General features: G+C 45.5%; 1 protein-coding gene across 4 annotated transcripts in view; it reads left to right on the top strand.

Moving 5' to 3' along the window:
- Positions 1-19,287, top strand: part of BICRAL (BICRA like chromatin remodeling complex associated protein) — an 883,634-nt gene that overhangs the window by 548,906 nt on the left and 315,441 nt on the right. For all 4 annotated transcript variants that reach the window (XM_078649712.1, XM_078649709.1, XM_078649710.1 and 1 more), the window contains one exon: positions 7,944-8,047. In XM_078649712.1, the coding sequence (XP_078505838.1) occupies positions 7,944-8,047 (104 nt within the window). The remainder of the gene's footprint in view (positions 1-7,943; positions 8,048-19,287) is intronic.

The following is a 19,287-nucleotide window of genomic DNA, read 5'->3' as shown; positions in this document are numbered from 1 at the left end:
CCGCACGTTGTGCTTAGGGAGTCTCCTTTGAGCTCTGCTCAATCTACTCTTCAGGAGTTTATTCTTCAGTTTTTCTCTTCAGTTTGTCTGCTGATCCTTCCAGGATGTCTGAGAAGAAGAAAGCCCTTTTCAAGCAATTTTCCATCTGTGGTAAGAAAAGGCTTTTCATTGAGGATAAGCATAAGGATTGCATCTACTGCCTCTATCCTGACCACAAGGCTGCGGGCTGTAAGATCTGCCGCACCTTTTCAACTAAGACCCTCCAGGACCGTGAGAGTAGGCTTCTGACATGGCTCCAGAAGTTGAAATCCAGGAAGGATACTGTCTCCAGTGACAGTGAGGATTCAGCATCGGCATCTTCCTCAAGAAGGTCAGTGAAAAGGGGTAGAGGTTCCCCTTCTCCTTCTGTGGAGCGTCCTTCTAAGGCCTCAAAAAAGACCCCCAGTGAGTCTGAGAGTCAGGGTCCAGGCAAATCACCTCACCAAGGTGAAAAGGAGAGGGTAGGACCATCTACGCCTTCTGAAGTGTTGAAGACTGATCCAGCCTTCAAGAAACCCTCTTCCCATTCTTCTGACAGAAGTTCCAAGTCGTCGACGAAGAAGGCGTCGTCTACGGAGGCTCTGTCGACAAAGAAATTGAAACAGAAGCTGAAACTGGTTCCGTCGACGGGCTCGTCGATGGGACAATCGACGACGGGATCGTCGACGACAGATACAGTAGCGTCGACGAGGGCGTTGACGATGACAGAGTCGACGACGATGGCGACAACGACAGTGTCGTCGACGAGAGCCTCGACGACAGCAACATTGACGACGACGACGGCTGGGGTGTCGACAGTCTCATCGTCGACGGCATCGCCGACGCCCATCTCGTCGTCGAGTGTTTTTGTGTCGACTACACATACTCCGTCGACAAAGCCGACAACGGCTGCATTCTCAATTCCATCGTCGACGGGACCGAGGATCACATTTCCATGACCAGGATTACCCCGGACATGACATCTCCCAGGAGGGTAACCCCTTTTCCTCCAGCTCTACTGTTCGATGAGGACGAGTCCGAAGAGGAGGATCAGGACTCATATGGCTATGCCAACAGCCCCTCTCAACTGCTGGTTAAATGCCAGGAAACGGACTCGGAAGCGGGATATGACCAAGAGGAGGGCTATGAATGTCATGCTGTCCAAACACAGCAATACTCTGGTCAAGAGATGGTTACTGTACCATCATATTTCCTACGGGACCTGCATAAAATGCTGCAAGATTGTATGTCTAAGGCTGCACAGCCTGCTCCAGCTCCTGTGGCGCACGGCATGCCTGTCATGGCACCAACCTCAACGGCTGTTCCTGTATCACCACCGCAGGTGTCTCTTCAGTCACTGACATCGACCCCACGGGAGCCTTCCAGACCTGCTGACACGCATGATGATTCCTCGGAGGAGGATCATGCTACGGAGGGTAGAGATGATCAGGCCTCTGAGTGGGATGATTACGTCATTCCGGACCCTCCATCTCCATGTCCGGATCCGGTGGATTCTCCACCTGCAGATATCGGAGGTTTTCATCAGCTGATGGAAAGAGCGACTGGAAGATTCAAACTGACAATGCCTGCGGATTCCTCAGAGTGTTTCATGTACGATTTCAAGGAACCTTACAGAAGAACGACAAGATCCATTCCAATAGTGCAACATCTCTGGGATGAGGGCCTTAAGGCCATGAAAAATCCAGCGACGGTGGTCCCTGTGATACCGCGTCTAGATAAGAAGTACAAGGCGCCTGATGATTGTCCAGCTGCCTTGACAGGCCACCCGAAACCAGACTCAGTAATTTCCCAGGCGGCGCAGAGAAAATCCCGCAACCCCTCTGCTCCGTTAACAGCTCCTCCGGACAAAGAGGGAAGGAGATTGGACAATGCCGGGAAGAGATTCTCGTCCATGGCGAGTCTTCTTGTGCGAGCAGCTAATGCCCTTGCAATATTGGGCAGATATGACCGTCAGCTTTTGTGTGATGTCACACCGTTCCTGGACCAGCTACCTCCAGAAGCGAAAGCAGAAGCAAGGAAGGTCTTGCAAGAGGGGGAGGCGACATTGATGGAGGTCATTGACTGTGCCATGGACATTGCCACGACGGCATTTCGTTCTTTGGCGGGAGCTGCGGTCCTTCGTCGCCAGGGGTGGCTGAAGGCAACCTGGTTTCGACCCGAGATCCAAAATAAAGTCCTGGATCTTCCATTTGATCAAGTGGCACTGTTCGGGAAACTGATTGATGACACTCTCCAAGACATCAAAAAAGACACTGAGACCCCCAAGATCCTTGGGTACGCTCCAGTACCAGTACCGCCAGCCTTACCAGCAAAGGCAGGGCCAATCCTCCAATTACTCAAGGCCTAACAACAGAGGAAAGCAGGCTCGCCAGGGACGCGGTGCGTCCAAGCGCCAATAGCGGCCTCCTGGCTGTTCCTACTGGACCCTCCTCCAAGAAGTCATCAGTTGGAGGCAGAGTATCAAAATACCTTCAGAATTGGTCCAAGATAACATCGGACCATTTGGGTGCTCAACATCATTCGAAAGGGCCATACCTTGGAATTCACCCAAATCCCACCAACAAAGCCCCCTGCAGCCGTTCCATCGAAACACCTACGTCTTCTGAGGCTCAAAGTTCATCAAATGCTCCTCAAAGGGGCCCTCCGACCAAAGAGGACAGGGATTCTATTCCAGGTTCTTCCTGGTCAGGAAGACGTTAGAGAAATGGCGCCCCATTCTAGATCCCAGGGAGCTCAACACCTATCTCATCTCCCTATCTTTCCGGATGGTTTCCCTTCAAGACATCCTGAGGTTAATCAATCCGGGGGATTTCATGGCCACTCTCGATCTCGAGGATGCATACTTTCATGTACCGATTCACCCAGCACACAGAAGGTTTCTACGGTTTACAGTAGCCAAGAGCCACTTTCAATTCACGGTTTTACCCTTTTGTCTTCGCTCAGCCCCGAGGATTTTCACGAAGGTGCTGGCGCCGGTGGCGGCATTCCTACGAAGACATCATTTTCAAGTCTTCCCTTACCTGGACGACTGGTTGCTGAAGGCTCCGTCCAGGGAAGCAGCGCAGGACGCTGTTCAGGCTTGTACAAACCTATTTCGCAATCTGGGACTCACATTAAACAAGGAAAAATCATCTCTGGTTCCATCCAGGAAGGCACGATTCCTGGGAGCCATCCTAGACTCAAAACTTTCAAAAGCTTTTCCAACCCTAGAAAGGCGGAGAAAACTTCAAACCATGGCTCTGGACCTACGAAAAAGAAGGTGTCTTTCAGTTCGCCGCTACAAGTCTCTGCTGGGGGTAATTTCATCATGCATACCCCTGATTCCTCATTGCTGGCTGCAAATGCGGCCTCTTCAGGAACAATTGGACATCCAATGGAAACAGGTGCACGGATCATTCGACCACAAGGTGTCTGTCACCCCGACAATGCAGAGAGCGGCCCTGTGGTGGACAGACCAAAGCAACTTGTCCCAAGGTCTATCCTTCGTAAACGGTCCGTCTCCTTAGTAGTGACAACGGACGCGTTGTTGGATGGTTGGGTAGCAGTGATGCAGGACCTGCATGTCAGTGGCCACTGGTCTCCTCACGATCGACTGCTCCACATCAATCTACTGGAGCTCAGAGCGATAAAAATGGCTCTTCAAGCTTTTCTCCCACAAGTTCTCATCAGGACGGACAACACCATGGCCATGCATTATGTGAACAAGGAGGGAGGAACCAGATCTCTCCGTTGTCACAGGAAGCTCAGGAAATCTGGGAATGGGCTATCCTTCACGGAATGTCACTACGGGTGGAACACTTGCCAGGGGTTTTGAACGAGAATGCCGACAGACTGAGCAGGTTATCATCAGTCAGTCACGAGTGGGAGCTAAACCAACAAGTTCTAGAAGAGGTATTCCGCAAGTGGGGCACACCGGCGATAGATCTCTTTGCCACGCCATCCAACAAAAAATGCCGGTCTTATGCAAGCAGGCTTCACCACCGCGGATCATTGGGGAATGCGCTTTCGATAGCCTGGTCAAGAACATTTGTCTCTGCCTTTCCCCCCCATCCCACTGATCCCGAGACTGATCAGGAAGTTCAAGGTGGAACCTTGCAGGATGATCCTGATAGCCCCTGCTTGGCCGAGACAATTCTGGTACACGGAACTCAATCTGTTGTCGCTAGCTCCGCCTCTTCCCTTGAGGCTTGTTCCAGACCTACTCACAATGTCAGAAGGACAGGTTTGGCATCCAGATCCACAGTCATTACACCTGACAGCATGGCTCCTGAGCAGCGAGAATTTATGAATCTCCCCATCTCGACCGAAATTAAAGAAGTCCTCTCCCAAGTGAGAACCCCTTCCACAAACAGGAGGTACCGCCTCAAATGGAAGAGAATTTGCATTTGATGCAGGAGAAAGAGGATTGACCCAAAACCTCATCAGCTTCTGCCTTATCTCTTGTCCTTGGCTAAGTCTGGGCTGGCCCATTCTTCTATAAGGGTGCACTTGGCAGCAATTTCAAGATACAGACGGTCGGAGTCCGGACCCTCTTTGTGGTCTGCCAGTATTATTAAGCAGTTTCTAAAAGGCTTGTTTAGGGTCTATCCACCAGTGAGACCTCCGCCGCCTACTTGGCACCTGAATCTCGTCCTTACTCAACTCATGAAAAGTCCATTTGAGCCAATTCATCGTTCAGACATGAAGTTCCTGTCATGGAAATTGGCTCTCCTTCTTGCCCTCACATCGGCAAGGCGTGTTGGGGAATTTGAAGCTCTCACAATCCAAGAGCCTTTTCTACAATTCAAAAGAAACACAGTTATCTTGAGAACCAACCCGAAATTCATACCCAAGGTACCCTCGGACTTCCACTTGAACGAGCCGGTTATTCTTAAGCCTTTCTTTCCTCACCCGGCTACACCAGCGGAGAGATCGCTACATTCTCTGAATGTGCAGCGATATTTGAAATTCTATTTGGATCACACCAAGGGATTTCAGAAATCCTCACAATTGTTTGTGGCTTTTGGTGGTCCGAGAAAGGGTCTCTCTCTGTCAAAGCAGGGAAATGCAAGATGGATTACCAGTGCCATCCTACAGCAAGTAAACCACTGACTGGCAGGGTTCGAGCACATTCCACAAGAACAGTGGCGTCTTCAACAACCCTCTTCGCGGGGGTACAGATAAAGGACATTTGCAGAGCTGCTACCTGGAGCAGTGTCCACACCTTTAACTAAGCATTACTGCTTGGACTCCTTGCAACAAGAAGATACTGCAGTGGGCCAGGCAGTCCTGAGGAACCTCGTCCACTAATTGGTGAGCTTTCCTTTCTATCCCACCTTCCGTGATTTTGCACATTTTGTATCTTTATGTCATGTTGGCTTTGCAATGTATACTATGACACAAAATGTGGGTTTTATATTGCTAACTGCTTGCTACTCTGATACAAAAGCATGGGAATCTATGAAAGTTCCAATACTGGGGCAAGAAAACAAGTTACTTACCTGTAACTTTAGTTCTCCAGTATTGGTAACTTTCATAGATTCCCATGCGCCCGCTCACCTCCCCGAAGAAAGCTCAGCCTTCAGCAGAAATGGTGGCTACACACAACGGCAACGAAAATCTGAGGCTCTGAGGTTCCTTCAGGAGGGTCCTAAGGGGTGAGGCTCTTCTGATTGGCTGATGCCTAAGTTTGGTCTCTTTTACACAAAGAGAGTGATGGGCTACAAAAGGGAATGAGGCCTAGGCCTTTTTCTTTCTCTTTTGTGCCTACTGCTATGTTATTTTTGTTACCAAGACTCCCATTCCGACGACGGGGAATGATACAAAAGCATGGGAATCTATGAAAGTTACCAATACTGGGCAACTAAAGTTAAAGGTTTTCTTCATGTTGTGCCTAGCAAATCAGGATTGACTTGTCCCCTTTAAATTGGCCAGTCAGAACATAGCCGGACACTAACTGTCCAGATTTACCAAACTTTGTTAACCCCTTCATGGCCTACTAAAGCCCCTCTTTAAATGCCAGTTTCTCAACAATGGTTAAACTAAGTTACACCAAATCATAAAATATACGCTTTCTGAGTATAGTTCGAACCTTTGCTTTTTGGTATAACTCCATTCAGCCGCGATTTTTATATCAAAGAGTACACTTTCTTATAGGAATTGAAAGGAGAAATGAATGTTTTGGGACCCTCCATTCTTCACACGTATTCCTTAATATCCCTTGGATTTAGCAAGCCTGTATGTAATTACTCTATGTTCCTCTCCCACTACCTCTGCCACCTGCCCCCAGCAACTCGAGTGTCAGCAGGAGGACAAAGGAGATGATGATCAGATAATGTTCAAGATAATGAGTGAGGGAATAATGTGAGGACGATGCTCATGTTCAGCCAATAGATCAACCGGATATGTCCTCCATCTGAAAAGGTTAATGGGCCTTTTTACATTGCCTCAAATGACACCAGTCGAGACCATGAATGTTTTAGGACCATCCATTCTTCTTGACCCCTCTTGACAGATCAGTGTGAAACTTTCCATGAAGGAGCCTAGGTGGTGAGACTTTTATTTTGGAAAGCTCTGTGCAGGTTCTGACAACAGCACAAAAGTTACTAGCGAAGCAAAAAACTCCATTCCTAAGGAAACTCAGACGTAAAGGTAACTACACAGTGGCAACCGCTACTGTTTAATTAATTTGAAAAACGTATTCCTTAATATCCCTTGGATTTAGCAAGCCTGTATGTAATTACTCTATGTTCCTCTCCCACTACCTCTGCCACCTGCCCCCAGCAACTTGAGTGTCAGCAGGAGGACAAAGGAGATGATGATCAGATAATATTCAAGATAATGAGTGAAGGAATAATGTGAGGACGATGCTCATGTTCAGCCAATAGATCAGCCGGATATGTCCTCCACCTGAAAAGGTTAATGGGCCTTTTTACATTGCCTCAAATGACACCAGTCGAGACATGAACCAGCTCCTACGACTGACAATTATGGCATGACATTAATCCTTTTTTTAAACTAACTAAGGAAGCCAATATTCTGCCAAAGGCATTTAAAATAAGATGTACCGTGGTGGATAAGTGGTGCGACATCTGTGTAGTCCAGGGACAATGTCCACCCACACCCCAACCTTTTCTCACAACATTTACATGACTGGATGAGGGGCTGATCTCCAGGAGCTACATGCCAGCGGTTTATGGCCTCTGAAGGAAACTTCACTCCATACCAACATTTTAGAAAGTAGGTGTTTCAGACTTCTCTCAAATCCTTTCTACCTTGAATAAAGTATTCTTAATTTATAGTTTATACGTAGAATATCATGACTGTGCACGAAAGGAAAATGTATCTGTTGCTGCTCCTCAACGCTCAGCGTCTATGCTATTAGGTTGTATGGTTCAGGGTCAACATTTTTGTCAAGCATGCAGCTGGGATCAACGAAGAGTGATAGGATTGAAGACTAAAATCTTAGTGCTTAGGTGTTTCTTTAGGTGTTTCAAACTTCTCTCAAATCCTTCCCTCCATGACTAAAGTGACCTCAAGTTCTGGTTTATACGTAGAACATCATGACTATGCAAGGAAGGGCAAGGTCTTTGTTGCTATCCCTCGACGCTCAGCATCTGTGCTGTTAGGCAGTATGATTCAGTTTCAACATTGTTGTCAAGCATGCAGGTGGGATCAACGAAGACTGAGAGTATGTCTTGAGCAGGAAGCACACGGTTATTCACCAATGGGAAATCAGAAAAATATGAACTATTCACTTTTCCAAAGCCATATTTCATAAATATAGATTTATTGTGTCAACAAATATCTAACCAGATATTGAAAAATATATTGTATAGATACAAACACGACTTCTAATTATTAATTTAGTACGTTCTTGCTACAAATGTTGTTATGTGAAGTAATTTGTATATGTTTCTTTACAGCTGTGCAAAGCTCTGGATGTAAAATGTTAAAACATCCCCTGGGAACGGCAGTGCCAAAACAAGAAAGGTCTGATGTATCATTGCCTCTGGAATCAGATATGCAAGTAGGTACATGTTGAATTTAAAATCTCCAAATACGTATTAATAAATCAGTCGTACTTTAAATATCTCTTGCAAATGTAATTCTCCTTATGGGTTCTTTATTCTTATTTGAAAATGTTTAACTTCCGCCTACTTCCGGAATCCCTAACTCTTTTCGACAGTAAATATAATTTCCAAAAGAATATGCATGAATATGTGCCTGTTCAAAATCACCACTATGCTTTTTATTTTTTATTAAAAAAATCCTATAAGAAAAAAATGTAGTAAATGGGGCAAAGTAGACAGACACCTCAATAGAGAGACAGGATACATTTTCATTTCTGGTAGAGACTTATGCCTGCAGATTCTTCACCTTTTGAATATATGCCAGGCATCTGACTGGATACCGAAACTTTTCAGCAGTGCCATGCATCTCTGCATTGATCCAGTTGCACTCCAGAAATGTCATGCAGAGCCTAAATAAGCGCCACTTCTGGAGCTGACATCAGTTCCCTTGTTTCAGTTCTACCACATGCGGATCTAGAGCTAACTCTCACCTCCCATAACGACAGGTTTTTAACATTGTAAGGACTGTCACAAACAAATGTCTGTGGCAGATCCTCACCAGAATTGCTACTGTTGCCTGGGATCCAGCCACGACTCTGAGGCCTGCAGTGACTGTGCATTGATGTGCACGAAGGCCGTATGAGGCCGCTTGGTAAAACTCTACATCGCCAAGCACTGGAAACATGTGTGACAAGACTGACTCATGTCGAAATTTCGGTCCCATTTGAGATCCATTAGTGATAATGGGGTAACCCAGTAACCCACAGAACCTGGGTAAGTACACTAAAGAAAAATTGGTTCTGGCGGGTGGTTCAACTAATTTGCACAAAGTATTCAATACATAAAGGGAAGAGGTATGTACTAATCATACATCCATATATCACCCCAAGAACAACAACTTGTTTATATAAGATATTAATTTCTTTACTTTGTGTTCATACATATGCAAATAAATTGAATGGCTGTCTGTGATATTAAACACATACGGCAAACAAATACAAAGTACTACGGTGTACACTTAGTGACTGATAGTGATATGTAATAAAGTGCTGTACAAAAGTGACATAAATGACATGTGTGATATATACACAATACAGGGAGATGTTTTATCTTCCAAGTCCAAGCATAAATGCATAGATCCCAACAGTAGTAATGATTTCCAGTTCAAGTCAAGGAAATTGCATGCACTAAGTTGAGACAGTAGCGTCGACGTTTCGACCCTTAGCAATAGTGCAGCTTATTAGGCATCAGAGGCGGGTCCTCATCAGGACAGAAGGAGAAGGAGGGAGTGATTTGAGATGAAGACGTCTCATAAGCATTCCAGAGGTCAGTCTTTCTCTTGATCCAAATCTTTGAGTAAGTGGAAGAAAAAACACATGAAATCTAAGCAATCCACAGCCGCTTAATTCCACTCACACTCCCCTGAGAAGGTGCGAGGGCGGCACCATGCATCTCGATCTCGCTCCCGAAGTTGTTTGCACAACTCAAGTTTCCAGGGCCGTCTGCCACTTCAAGAGGGTCTCCACCTCAGTTACCGCCGGCATCGTTTACCCTCGGCTAAGCTGGATCCTCTGAGACCATTACTGGGGTACCTCCTGCTCCACTTTCGACTCCTCCTCTGGTGCCACCGTCCACACTGATACCTGGTGCATCAACTCCAGTGCTGACTCCGTCGATGCAGAAGACAAAGCCACTATTGTCCTTGCGCATGTCAATTTGGGGCCAGTTCATCTACGATCAAAGTCATGCCCAGCCACTGTTGAGGCTCCTATTTATCCACTCGCTCTGCCTCCACAACGACAATTGCATACCCTTCGATACAGATTAAGATAATGATTATGATGCGGGTGACGAAATTGGCCACCCTTTTCACAAGGAGAATTGGTATGACGACCTACAGGAGGGCAGTGGCCTTGATATCTCCCCTGAGTCCAGTCTCCTCTCATCCCCCCGGCCCTGTCTCTGAGGAAAGTGCTTACTACACCATGGTTAGGCGTAGGGTATCCACATTGCCTAACCTCCCGCTCCTCACCATGGAGATGAAGATCAATGTACTTACGGCTGGGGCAACCTCTACTGAGCCCTTCTTACCATTTAATGAGGCCCTTACAGATGCTTTGCTCTAGCCCATGGTCAACCACCAGATTGCACGATGCCTCCAACCTGGCCTGTATGACTCTGTACTTTTATCTCAGCACTCCTCACCAGGAAGTTTGGTGGTGCAGGCATCCACAAGCAAAACTAATCCACACATATTCCTGACCACTCCCTCCTATGGGGAGTCGAAAGAGGTGTAGACGTTTAGGAACATGGTTTTCTCTTCTACCATCTTGGAATTCAGGTTATTGAATGCCAGCTGTCTGTTGGGGCAATATTCTCACACTCTTTGGTCTTCGTCCAGGCCATACATGACCATTGCGAAGGAGCCTAGTTCACAATACGTTGTGGATTGGACACCACTGATCCCATCAGGCATGCCATTGGCACCGGTGTCACCATTCGCTGCCACACTTGGCTGCGGTCCACAGTTTTTCAGGTCATGTCCAGTCATCCCTCTTAGATAGGCCATTTGACTGAAGTCGCCTGTTTGGAAGCAAGGCACACTCCATTCTCAAGTGGTTCAAGGAGTAGACGGCCAGGGCACACTCCTTGTGATTAACTGCCTCACTTCGCCAGCTGCATCAACCCTACTGCTCCATTCATGACTTCAGCAGAGGTGTCCCATACCGCCAGCCAATCCAAACTCTATAAGATGCCCGGCAGTTGAGCGGTCTAGGCAGTGGTACCCAATGCCCCCAGGGTCAAGGTGAACAGATTGCCCAGCCCATTACCCCCTTGCTGCAGCCCCACCTTCTAAGCTTCTTTAGCATGCCCTTAGTGGAGCACAGCAATCAGGTGGTAGGCTGGATCTGATGATTTTTTTAAAGTTTGGAAGGCCATAATATTGTAGTGTAGTTCCTATATTCCCAATAGTCTCTGCGCACTGGAATAAAATATCCTATAGATTTGACGTAGGACTTATGTCGACTAGGTCTCTATTGAATATACTAAACTTAATTGTGAGTGCCAGCTAGCTCAGATGTCACTAGAATTCACAAGAAGGGATTAGTTTCTGACAACCGCATAAACATGACAACTTTGTTTCCCCAAGAATAAACGTATCTTCGAGTCGTGGAAACAATAGATAAATATTTTACTCAGTCAATCGTGCATGCTTCATTTCATCAGAGGTGCAGAGAAATAGAGAGACGGGCGTTTTCAATAAAAGGATTTATTGAACAGTCTCTTTCTCATGCAAGTAAAGTGAACTGCTACAATCGTAATGCAGGCTGCAAAGTATAATTTGTGTGGCTTGAGCAGTAAGTTGATGTTTTTACTTGCTGTGTCTTTTTTACTATATATTCCATTAATCAGCATTCCCAAACTTAATACAAGAAGTAGCCAAAGTAGGAGAAATACGCCTAGCACAATCCAAAGTGAAATCAGATACGTTTTTTCAAGTTGATGAAAAAGTTCTATTGCTTGTTTTTTTAAAGTTTTATTTGCTGGCGTCGTTTCAGGCTCACTGGGATTCTCGAAAAACGTATCTAAGTTAATGAAATAGCCAGAGGCAGTTCTGTCAATTGTAGGTATTGCATCAGGATTACTTGAAATCACTGGAGCTACTGGATCCCTTGTCATATTAGTATAGTCAGATGCTACATCATTGTAGACAGGTGTTTCTTGACGAACTGTTATTTGGGTCTCAAGAGGCACAAGTTCCATGGCTTTATTGCTTAGTCCTTCTTTTCGCACTGCAGATTCTTCAAAGGTGATGAGTCTCTCAGTTTGAATCTCTTGGATAGTAGCCAGATTTGGTCGTCTGCTACATCTTTGGAGTCCATTTAGATTACTACTCATGATTGGCCACATGATGTGGTTTGACCAGGTCGATAGATATGAACCTGTTCTCCTTTCTTCCAGTAAGGGGCTGCAGCAACACTGTTCTCGATCCATGGATTGCTAGTACAGGTACTGATTGTCACTAAGAAGGCCCAAATTCCTTCTTATCCGCGATCTTCTCTCTGACTAGATCCCCAATCTTTGGAATCCAGGCAGGCCTTGCTTTGACGAGTGGTTCCCCTTCAGTGGTCGTTGGCTTCTGCAATGTGTTGCTTTGACTTCTCCTTGTTTCATTTAAGTCTTGCAAAACAGCCAAACAGTCTTTGATATCAAAAAGTTTTTGTTCTACCACTGAAGTGTGACGATCAAGGTCCTGGACAATCATTCTAGTACCAAAAAGGATTTCATATGGAGCGATTTCACCCAGAGAACTTCTTGGCAGATTGTTTAGACTACGTTGGACACTTATTAGATCACCCGAGCCTAATAACCTAGCTGTTATAGATTGCTTCATGTCCTGGCTTTTTCTCTCTACCACAGAATTTCCCTCAGGATGGAATGGACTAGAATACCACAATGCAACGCCCAGATTGGCTATGGCCTCCTTGTAAGCTTTGGAGCTAAACGCAGGACCATGGTCAGAATGCAGCGTGCCGACTGCGTATGTGCCGATAAAGACTCGCAAATCTTTTATAACAGTTCGGGCGTCTGCCGAGCGCTGAGGCCACATCCAAATGAATTTTGAGCATGAATTCACTGCGACTATGATATATTTATAGTTACCATCCCTCTGTAAGGGACCGCAGTGATCCAGGTAAACGCAAGCTAATAGTTTATCTGAAATTAACAGGGGCGTCTACGCCGGGCATTTCACTGTAGAAACCTTCATCTTTTGGCAGATTTCACCTTCCAAAACATAGTTTCTGGTCTGTTTCCTCATGTGCGGCCACTAGTATCTCTGTTTTAATAACAACACTGTGGCGGAAACACCTGTGTGTGCAGAGGCGAGCCCTTCATGTGCTGCTAAAATTAGTCCTAATCTATGTTCCATGTTTGGAATTACTCTATCCCCCACTCCAGGGATTCGAGCAAAAGGAACATTATTTGCATCAGTTATATACGAGTATTTGAGTGGAAAGCCTTTCGGTAATGTTTTACCGCTGTCTCTTTTGGAAGCGGTGACAGCCTGCATTATTTCGCTGTCTAATTTCGTTTTCGAACGAGTGATTGCAGCTACGGAAGCCGTTTGCACAGCTGCCTTCGCGGCTTCATCAGCCAATGAATTCTCTGCAACGTGAACGCCATCACGTTGATGACTCAGTGTATGGATCACGTGAGTCTTTAGTGGTTCTTTGTATAATTGAATTTCTTGTTCCCAAAGCAACTTATGCTTGATTGTGCCACCTTTTGCATCTTTGAAACCGTTTTGAATCCAGTTCTGCAAGTATTCATTGTACGATTGAACGCAGTAATAGGAATCGCACACTATGTGTGTGGTGAATTCGCGATCAGTATTTTCAAGCGCCATCTTGAATGTTTGTAGTTCAGCTCGCTGAGCTGTACAATCTCTTAGAGATTGCGCTTTCGTGACCATAGGTCGGAATTTACCATCACGCCAGCGACCCTTAAGGATCGCTCACGCAGCACTATAAGCTTGTTTAACCCCAATTGCGGGTTGTGCTGATCCATCCGTATAAATTATACATTCGTACTGTTCTAGAGGCAGAATCTCAGTGGGCAGAGGACATTCTTGTTCGTATTGTAGAAATTCTTGTGTTTTTAAGTACGGGTCAAAAACGTATTCAATGTCTGTTGCAGCAAGAGAGTTAACCCATTGTATCCATCTTGGATGTAAAGCCTTTGCATTCGTAATGCTTGCTTTTGTCATTGCCTCTAAGGCAGGTACAGGAGTAACGACCATTATGCGTTTTCCCTGCGCGAGGGATCTCTCTTTTGCTACTGCAGTTTGAACCGCTGTCAGAATTCTTTCTGTAGAAGTGAATTTCATTTCAGCTTGTGTGTACAAGTGTGATTTATAAGCAGTTGGTACTTTTTCCCCTTCAGTGAAGGTTAAGTACGTGAATCCGCATCTTCCTGGGATGATTCGGATTACAAGATTGCGTACGTTTACGCGTGTCTGTAAATGTGTTGTCACTAACGTGTCTGTTTGCACTGAACGCAAAATTTCTGTGTGTTTTTTAGTCCAATTAGTTGTTTTGAAATCAGATTTGATTAATTCGTAGAGAGGTTTAACTCTTTCTGCGTAATTTAGAATGTAAGTTCTTCCGAAATTTAGGAAACATAGAATTGACTGTAAGTTTTTCAGCTTTTTTGGAGGTTGGAGCTGCGCACACTTGTCTAAAAAGTTGGCTGCCAGGCTTTTGCCTTCACTCGATAACTCGTATCCTAGAAAAAGGACGTTGAGGTAGGCAATTCTTTAAAAAAAAAAAATATATTATTATTTGCATTTTATTATACATGAACACAACCAGCATGTCAGCATTAATCAACACACCCCACCCTTCCGCCCCCTCCCTCCTTGATTCATCCTTAAAAACAAGACACTCTCCGCCGCCCCATCTAGCCCCAGTCGATTTTGTTCCTGACCCACCCCTATGATATCACAGAGTCTCTTGGCACCCTCTCTCTTGTCCTGTGTAAGATACCGCTGTGCCCCTGCCGGCTCAAAGCCCTCCATCCAGGCCATGATATTTACGCCATTTGCCCCACACTCTTCCAAACATTTCTGGGCATCCCCGTGCCTTGTACGTGACCCTTTCAGCTGCCATGTAAAGATCCATGCCTCTTCTTCATTCCTCCAGCTGCGGCAACGTGGTAACCCCCCCATCTCCTTGCCACATCTCTCTTGGCAACCACGAGACCCAGGAACAAAAAGATCAACTGTGGGCGGGCGAGGTCCAAATCATTAGTCATACCTAATAGTACCAGTTTGGGATCTAGGGGCGAAGTGGTCTCCAGTACCTCCGCCAATTCTCTCAGGAGCTCAACCCAGTAGCTTTGAATTTCCGAACATGACCACAGGGTATGGAAAAAATCTCCACCGTCTCTACCACAGCGCAGGCAGTTCGGGTCACTGACCCTCCCCATTTTATGTAGTCGCACTCGGTCAAAGTAGGTCCTTTAGAGGATATTGTATTGGATAAGCCTTAAGTGGGATTTAATGGCCACCTCTCTCGGATGCATCAGGACCGTGTCCCAATCTACCGCATCCATGTCCCCCACATCTGCCTCCCATTTCCTTTTAAGGTTCACTAGCCCATCCAGGAAGTTATTCATCACAGTTCTGTAGGTCAGGGAGACTGCCCTATTTGGGATTTGCTCCTGCAAGAGGCAGCCCTCCAGTACTGCATACTCTGGGAGTGTGCCTTTCAACGACCCTTCCGCCCGCCAGACGTGTCTCAGCTGTGCATACTTGAAATATTGTGTGCGACCTAATCCGTATTGTGCCCTGAGGGCCTGGAAGGACTTCAGCGCCCCACTCTTCATCACATCACCTACTGTCGATATTCCTATATCATCCCATCTCTGGAACCCCTTTAGTTTACTCAATTCCCGCAGCCATGTGCATCTCCACAGCGGCGTCTGCCTCGTCGGCTTCCGTTCCCAGTCTGTACATCTCGTCGCCTGTTCCCAGAGGCCAAGGGTAACTCTAGTGGCTGGAAGCAACCTAGCTCTTCCCGTGCCCCCATAGAGATAATGAAGGAATGTGTGCTTCACCATACCATTCCTCTCTAGTACATAGGTAGGATGTGTAGCTGGGGCATGTGAGGTGGGCAATTCTTGATTTCTTAAAGTTTAATTTATACCCTTCAGAGGCGAATCCAAGTATAATGGTATTTACTCTGTTAAAGTGCCTGTCCAAGTCATCGTCTGTTAGATAGATGTCATCGACATAAGATAATGCCTCATCATCATACTTTTGCAGTAACTCTGTTACTCTAGCTGAAAATAATCCCGGACTATTCTTGAATCCCTGGGGGAGACGACAGAAGTTACGGTTTGTCCCCATAATTGAGAAAGCAATCAAGTACCTGCTTTCAGGTGCAATGTTTTGACAGAAGAAACCGTTAGAAATATCTATTGTTGTTTTATATTTTTTACGCAGAATGTTATTCATTAGTGCTGCACTGTGTGCATTTTGTACTGCAAAGGTTTTGCAACAAGAGTTTAAATGTCTGTAATCCAGGACTAGACTATATGTATTGTCTGGTTTGGAGACAGCAATCAAAAGATTGTTCATTGACAAGGGGCATGTTTCAATCACCCCTTGGTATTCAAGTTGATCTAATATCTCCCTGACCTGTTTTTTAGCTTCTTGCTTAACTGGATACTGCCTCTGTGCAGTTGGTTGAGTTTTTAACTGGATTTTATGGTGAGGAGAATCCTCATCCCATCCTACATGAGTTTTATATAATGCAGGAGCCTGGGCTACTGCCCATTTCCTGGCATAGGTATATTTTTTATGAATTGGAATATGGTTGAGAAAGCTGGCATAATTATTTCTTCGCAATGTGGGCACTCCCTGACAAATTCTGGTGGCCAGTCTTGTTCAGCTAAAAGAATGTCATAACCCTTAGAGAGCTTCTCCCAAAAGAGTGCTCTTATTTTCCTAGTTATGTCCCCCTCCATCCGGAGCGTTACTTCATATAACTTATGGGGTACACTAACCCTGGTAACAGCTGTTTCAACTTGGATGTACTCATTCAAGTCCACTGTCTCCAGATGATCCTTCAAGATCTTGGGAGCTATGGTGACTTCTGCTGCACTGTCCAGCATTGTCTGGGCCCACTCCCCGTTCTTGAGTTGTGTCCTCAAGATCCTCGGCATGTCTGATTTTTTAGACCTGCTACCTTCTTTTTGGTGAATTGACTTTTCTTATTTTTTGGAATGTGTTGATCGTCTTTGGACTTCACACGTTCTTCTTTGTGTTCTGACCGTCCTCTTCTTTCCAATTTCTGTGACGAAGTCTGAAAGGTACGAGAGGAACGTGTATCAGTATCTTGATATCTATCAGTTTTTTTCAAATTATCCCTGTTCTCTTCCAAGGGATCCTCATCAATAGTCATAAGCACTGAATATTCCCGCCCATGTGCGGGACCCCGGAAACAATATAAAAATATATATGGAAAAACATATATATCTCGCTCCACATATATGTATGTACATATATTATTTTTTCTCATACCAATGCAGTCCAAAAACCGAGGCTAAACAATGTAATCACTCATACATGCACTGAAATTAGCAAGGAAATAAAAAACACATTAGGTCCAATAGCCCTTGAACTTTGTGTTTAAATTCGTAAAAACACTCATAAATCCTGAACATTGCTAATAAATAGACATTGTTAGCCACAGGCTGCATTGAAAAGCAATAACATAGAAAATGAAAGCATTTTCAACAAAAACTGGCACCGTGCCTTTAAGGCAGCCATGACCCCAGGCTTCCCATCATGCCTCAGAGGTGACAGTTAGGTCAGTTGTTCTTTTCGGCTCCTTCTATCAGGACCCTGGTTTAACAGCTCCCACCTTTTTTGACTTTCTGTCAAAAATTCTGGGGGATTTTCTTCAATTTTTGCTTTCACTCGACGGTTTTTGACCTTAGAGAGATACTGCTACCTTTTTTGAGCTTCAAAAAAGGTTAATTTTTGTCAAAATGCCTTCACTTTTTGACCCCTGCCCTTCCTGTGGGAAGAAGAAGGCTAGGACTGTTACACATCCTGTGTGTATCCTCTGTCTCCCTGAGACTCATTCTTCAGAAAAATGTGAACACTGCAAGACTTTGTCAAGGAGAACCCTCAAAGATAGAGAAAGAATTCGAATTTAAGGTCTTTCTGAGAGAGGTAGGTCTCCTAAGAGACAGAAAAAGCGAAGGACGCGATCGACGTCGAGAGATGTCCCGACTTGCTCTCCTTCGGCGTCGGGATCGGCGTCAAAGATTCCGCCGCCACCGACGAGCCACCTTCCTTCGACGACGAAGACTTCAGCGTCGAGAGCCAAGGTACCTCCGCTGCCGTCAACCGGGCGATTTGCAGCGTCGAGAGAGAGGTCTCCGTTTGAGCATAGGAGCTCGACGTTGATGCAGCTGCCGTCGAAACCTCATATTCAGTCTTCGACATCGCAGCTTCCTCCGTCGATGCCCAGTCATCGGCATTTGACGTCGAGGCAACCTCCATCGGCGTCCGGTCATCGACGCTCAACGTCGAGGCATCCTCCGTCGGCGTCCAGTCATCGACGCTCGACGTCGAGGCATCCTCCGTCGGCGTCCAGTCATCGACGCTCGACGTTGAGGCATCCTCCGTCGGCGTCCAGTCATCGACGCTCGACGTCGAGGCATCCTCCGTCGCCGCCGAGGCATCGGCGCTCAACGTCGAAGCATCCATCGGAGTCCAGTCCAGGGCGCTCAGTGTCGAGCCTCCATGGCTTTCTTAGGGAACATTCCCCTAGAAGACATCTGCAAGGCAGCAACATGGTCTACAACACACACCTTCACTAAACACTATTGTGTTGATGTGCAGGCTAAGCAGCAAGCTGCAGTGAAGCTTGGATTCTAAAATGCTACACAACACCCACTCCACTTTATTATGTTCGATATTACTAAATTCTAAGCATTTTTAAACATATCTAAAGCATGATGTGTAAAAATCCCTCCCAAAATACATGAAATGCATTCAAAATGGCTGTACACGAAAAACGAGCATTTGTGCTGTACGCATTTTAAAACGCAATATTTTCATTCAAAGCATGTAGTGTGACATTGAAAAATGCTTATCAGAATGCCTCATGAAATAACATTTATGAAATGGCTCTTAACGACAGAAGAAAAGTCGAGACTATTTCATGATATTTATCTGTTTAGGTTGTGGACAAGATCAAATATTGTCATTTGGAAGTGTTTCAAAGAATTCTTGTTCTCTAAGAATAGTTCTACTTTAAGAAGATTACTTTGTGCCAAAAAAAGTTCAATTTTGGAAAAGTCAAATCACAGAAAAATAGAGTTTTAAAGTTGGACATTTTGTTTTGAAAAGTGAAGGTCGAATACAGAGTCCCAACGAACGCTGTGTGCTAACTTCAAAAGTCATTCTCGTTGTTAGGAGAAAATATCAAATCTTCTAAGCTGGCAAAGAAATCGTCTACCACAGTAGGTGAAAGTTGGACCACTTCATTAAGTAAACTGATAGCACAAAAATGTGAAGCATCGTCGTCAGCGTTAGCCGTATTAGCAATGTTCGTCGGAGATGGAGATGGAGGTGGTACCTGTGTGCCTGTCGAGCCACGTATCTCACCGTCAGCAG

The sequence above is a fragment of the Lissotriton helveticus genome, chromosome 6 (assembly GCF_964261635.1).
Source record: "Lissotriton helveticus chromosome 6, aLisHel1.1, whole genome shotgun sequence".
NCBI classification, from domain to species: Eukaryota; Metazoa; Chordata; class Amphibia; order Caudata; family Salamandridae; genus Lissotriton; species Lissotriton helveticus.
This window is presented reverse-complemented; position numbering and strand designations above follow the sequence as displayed.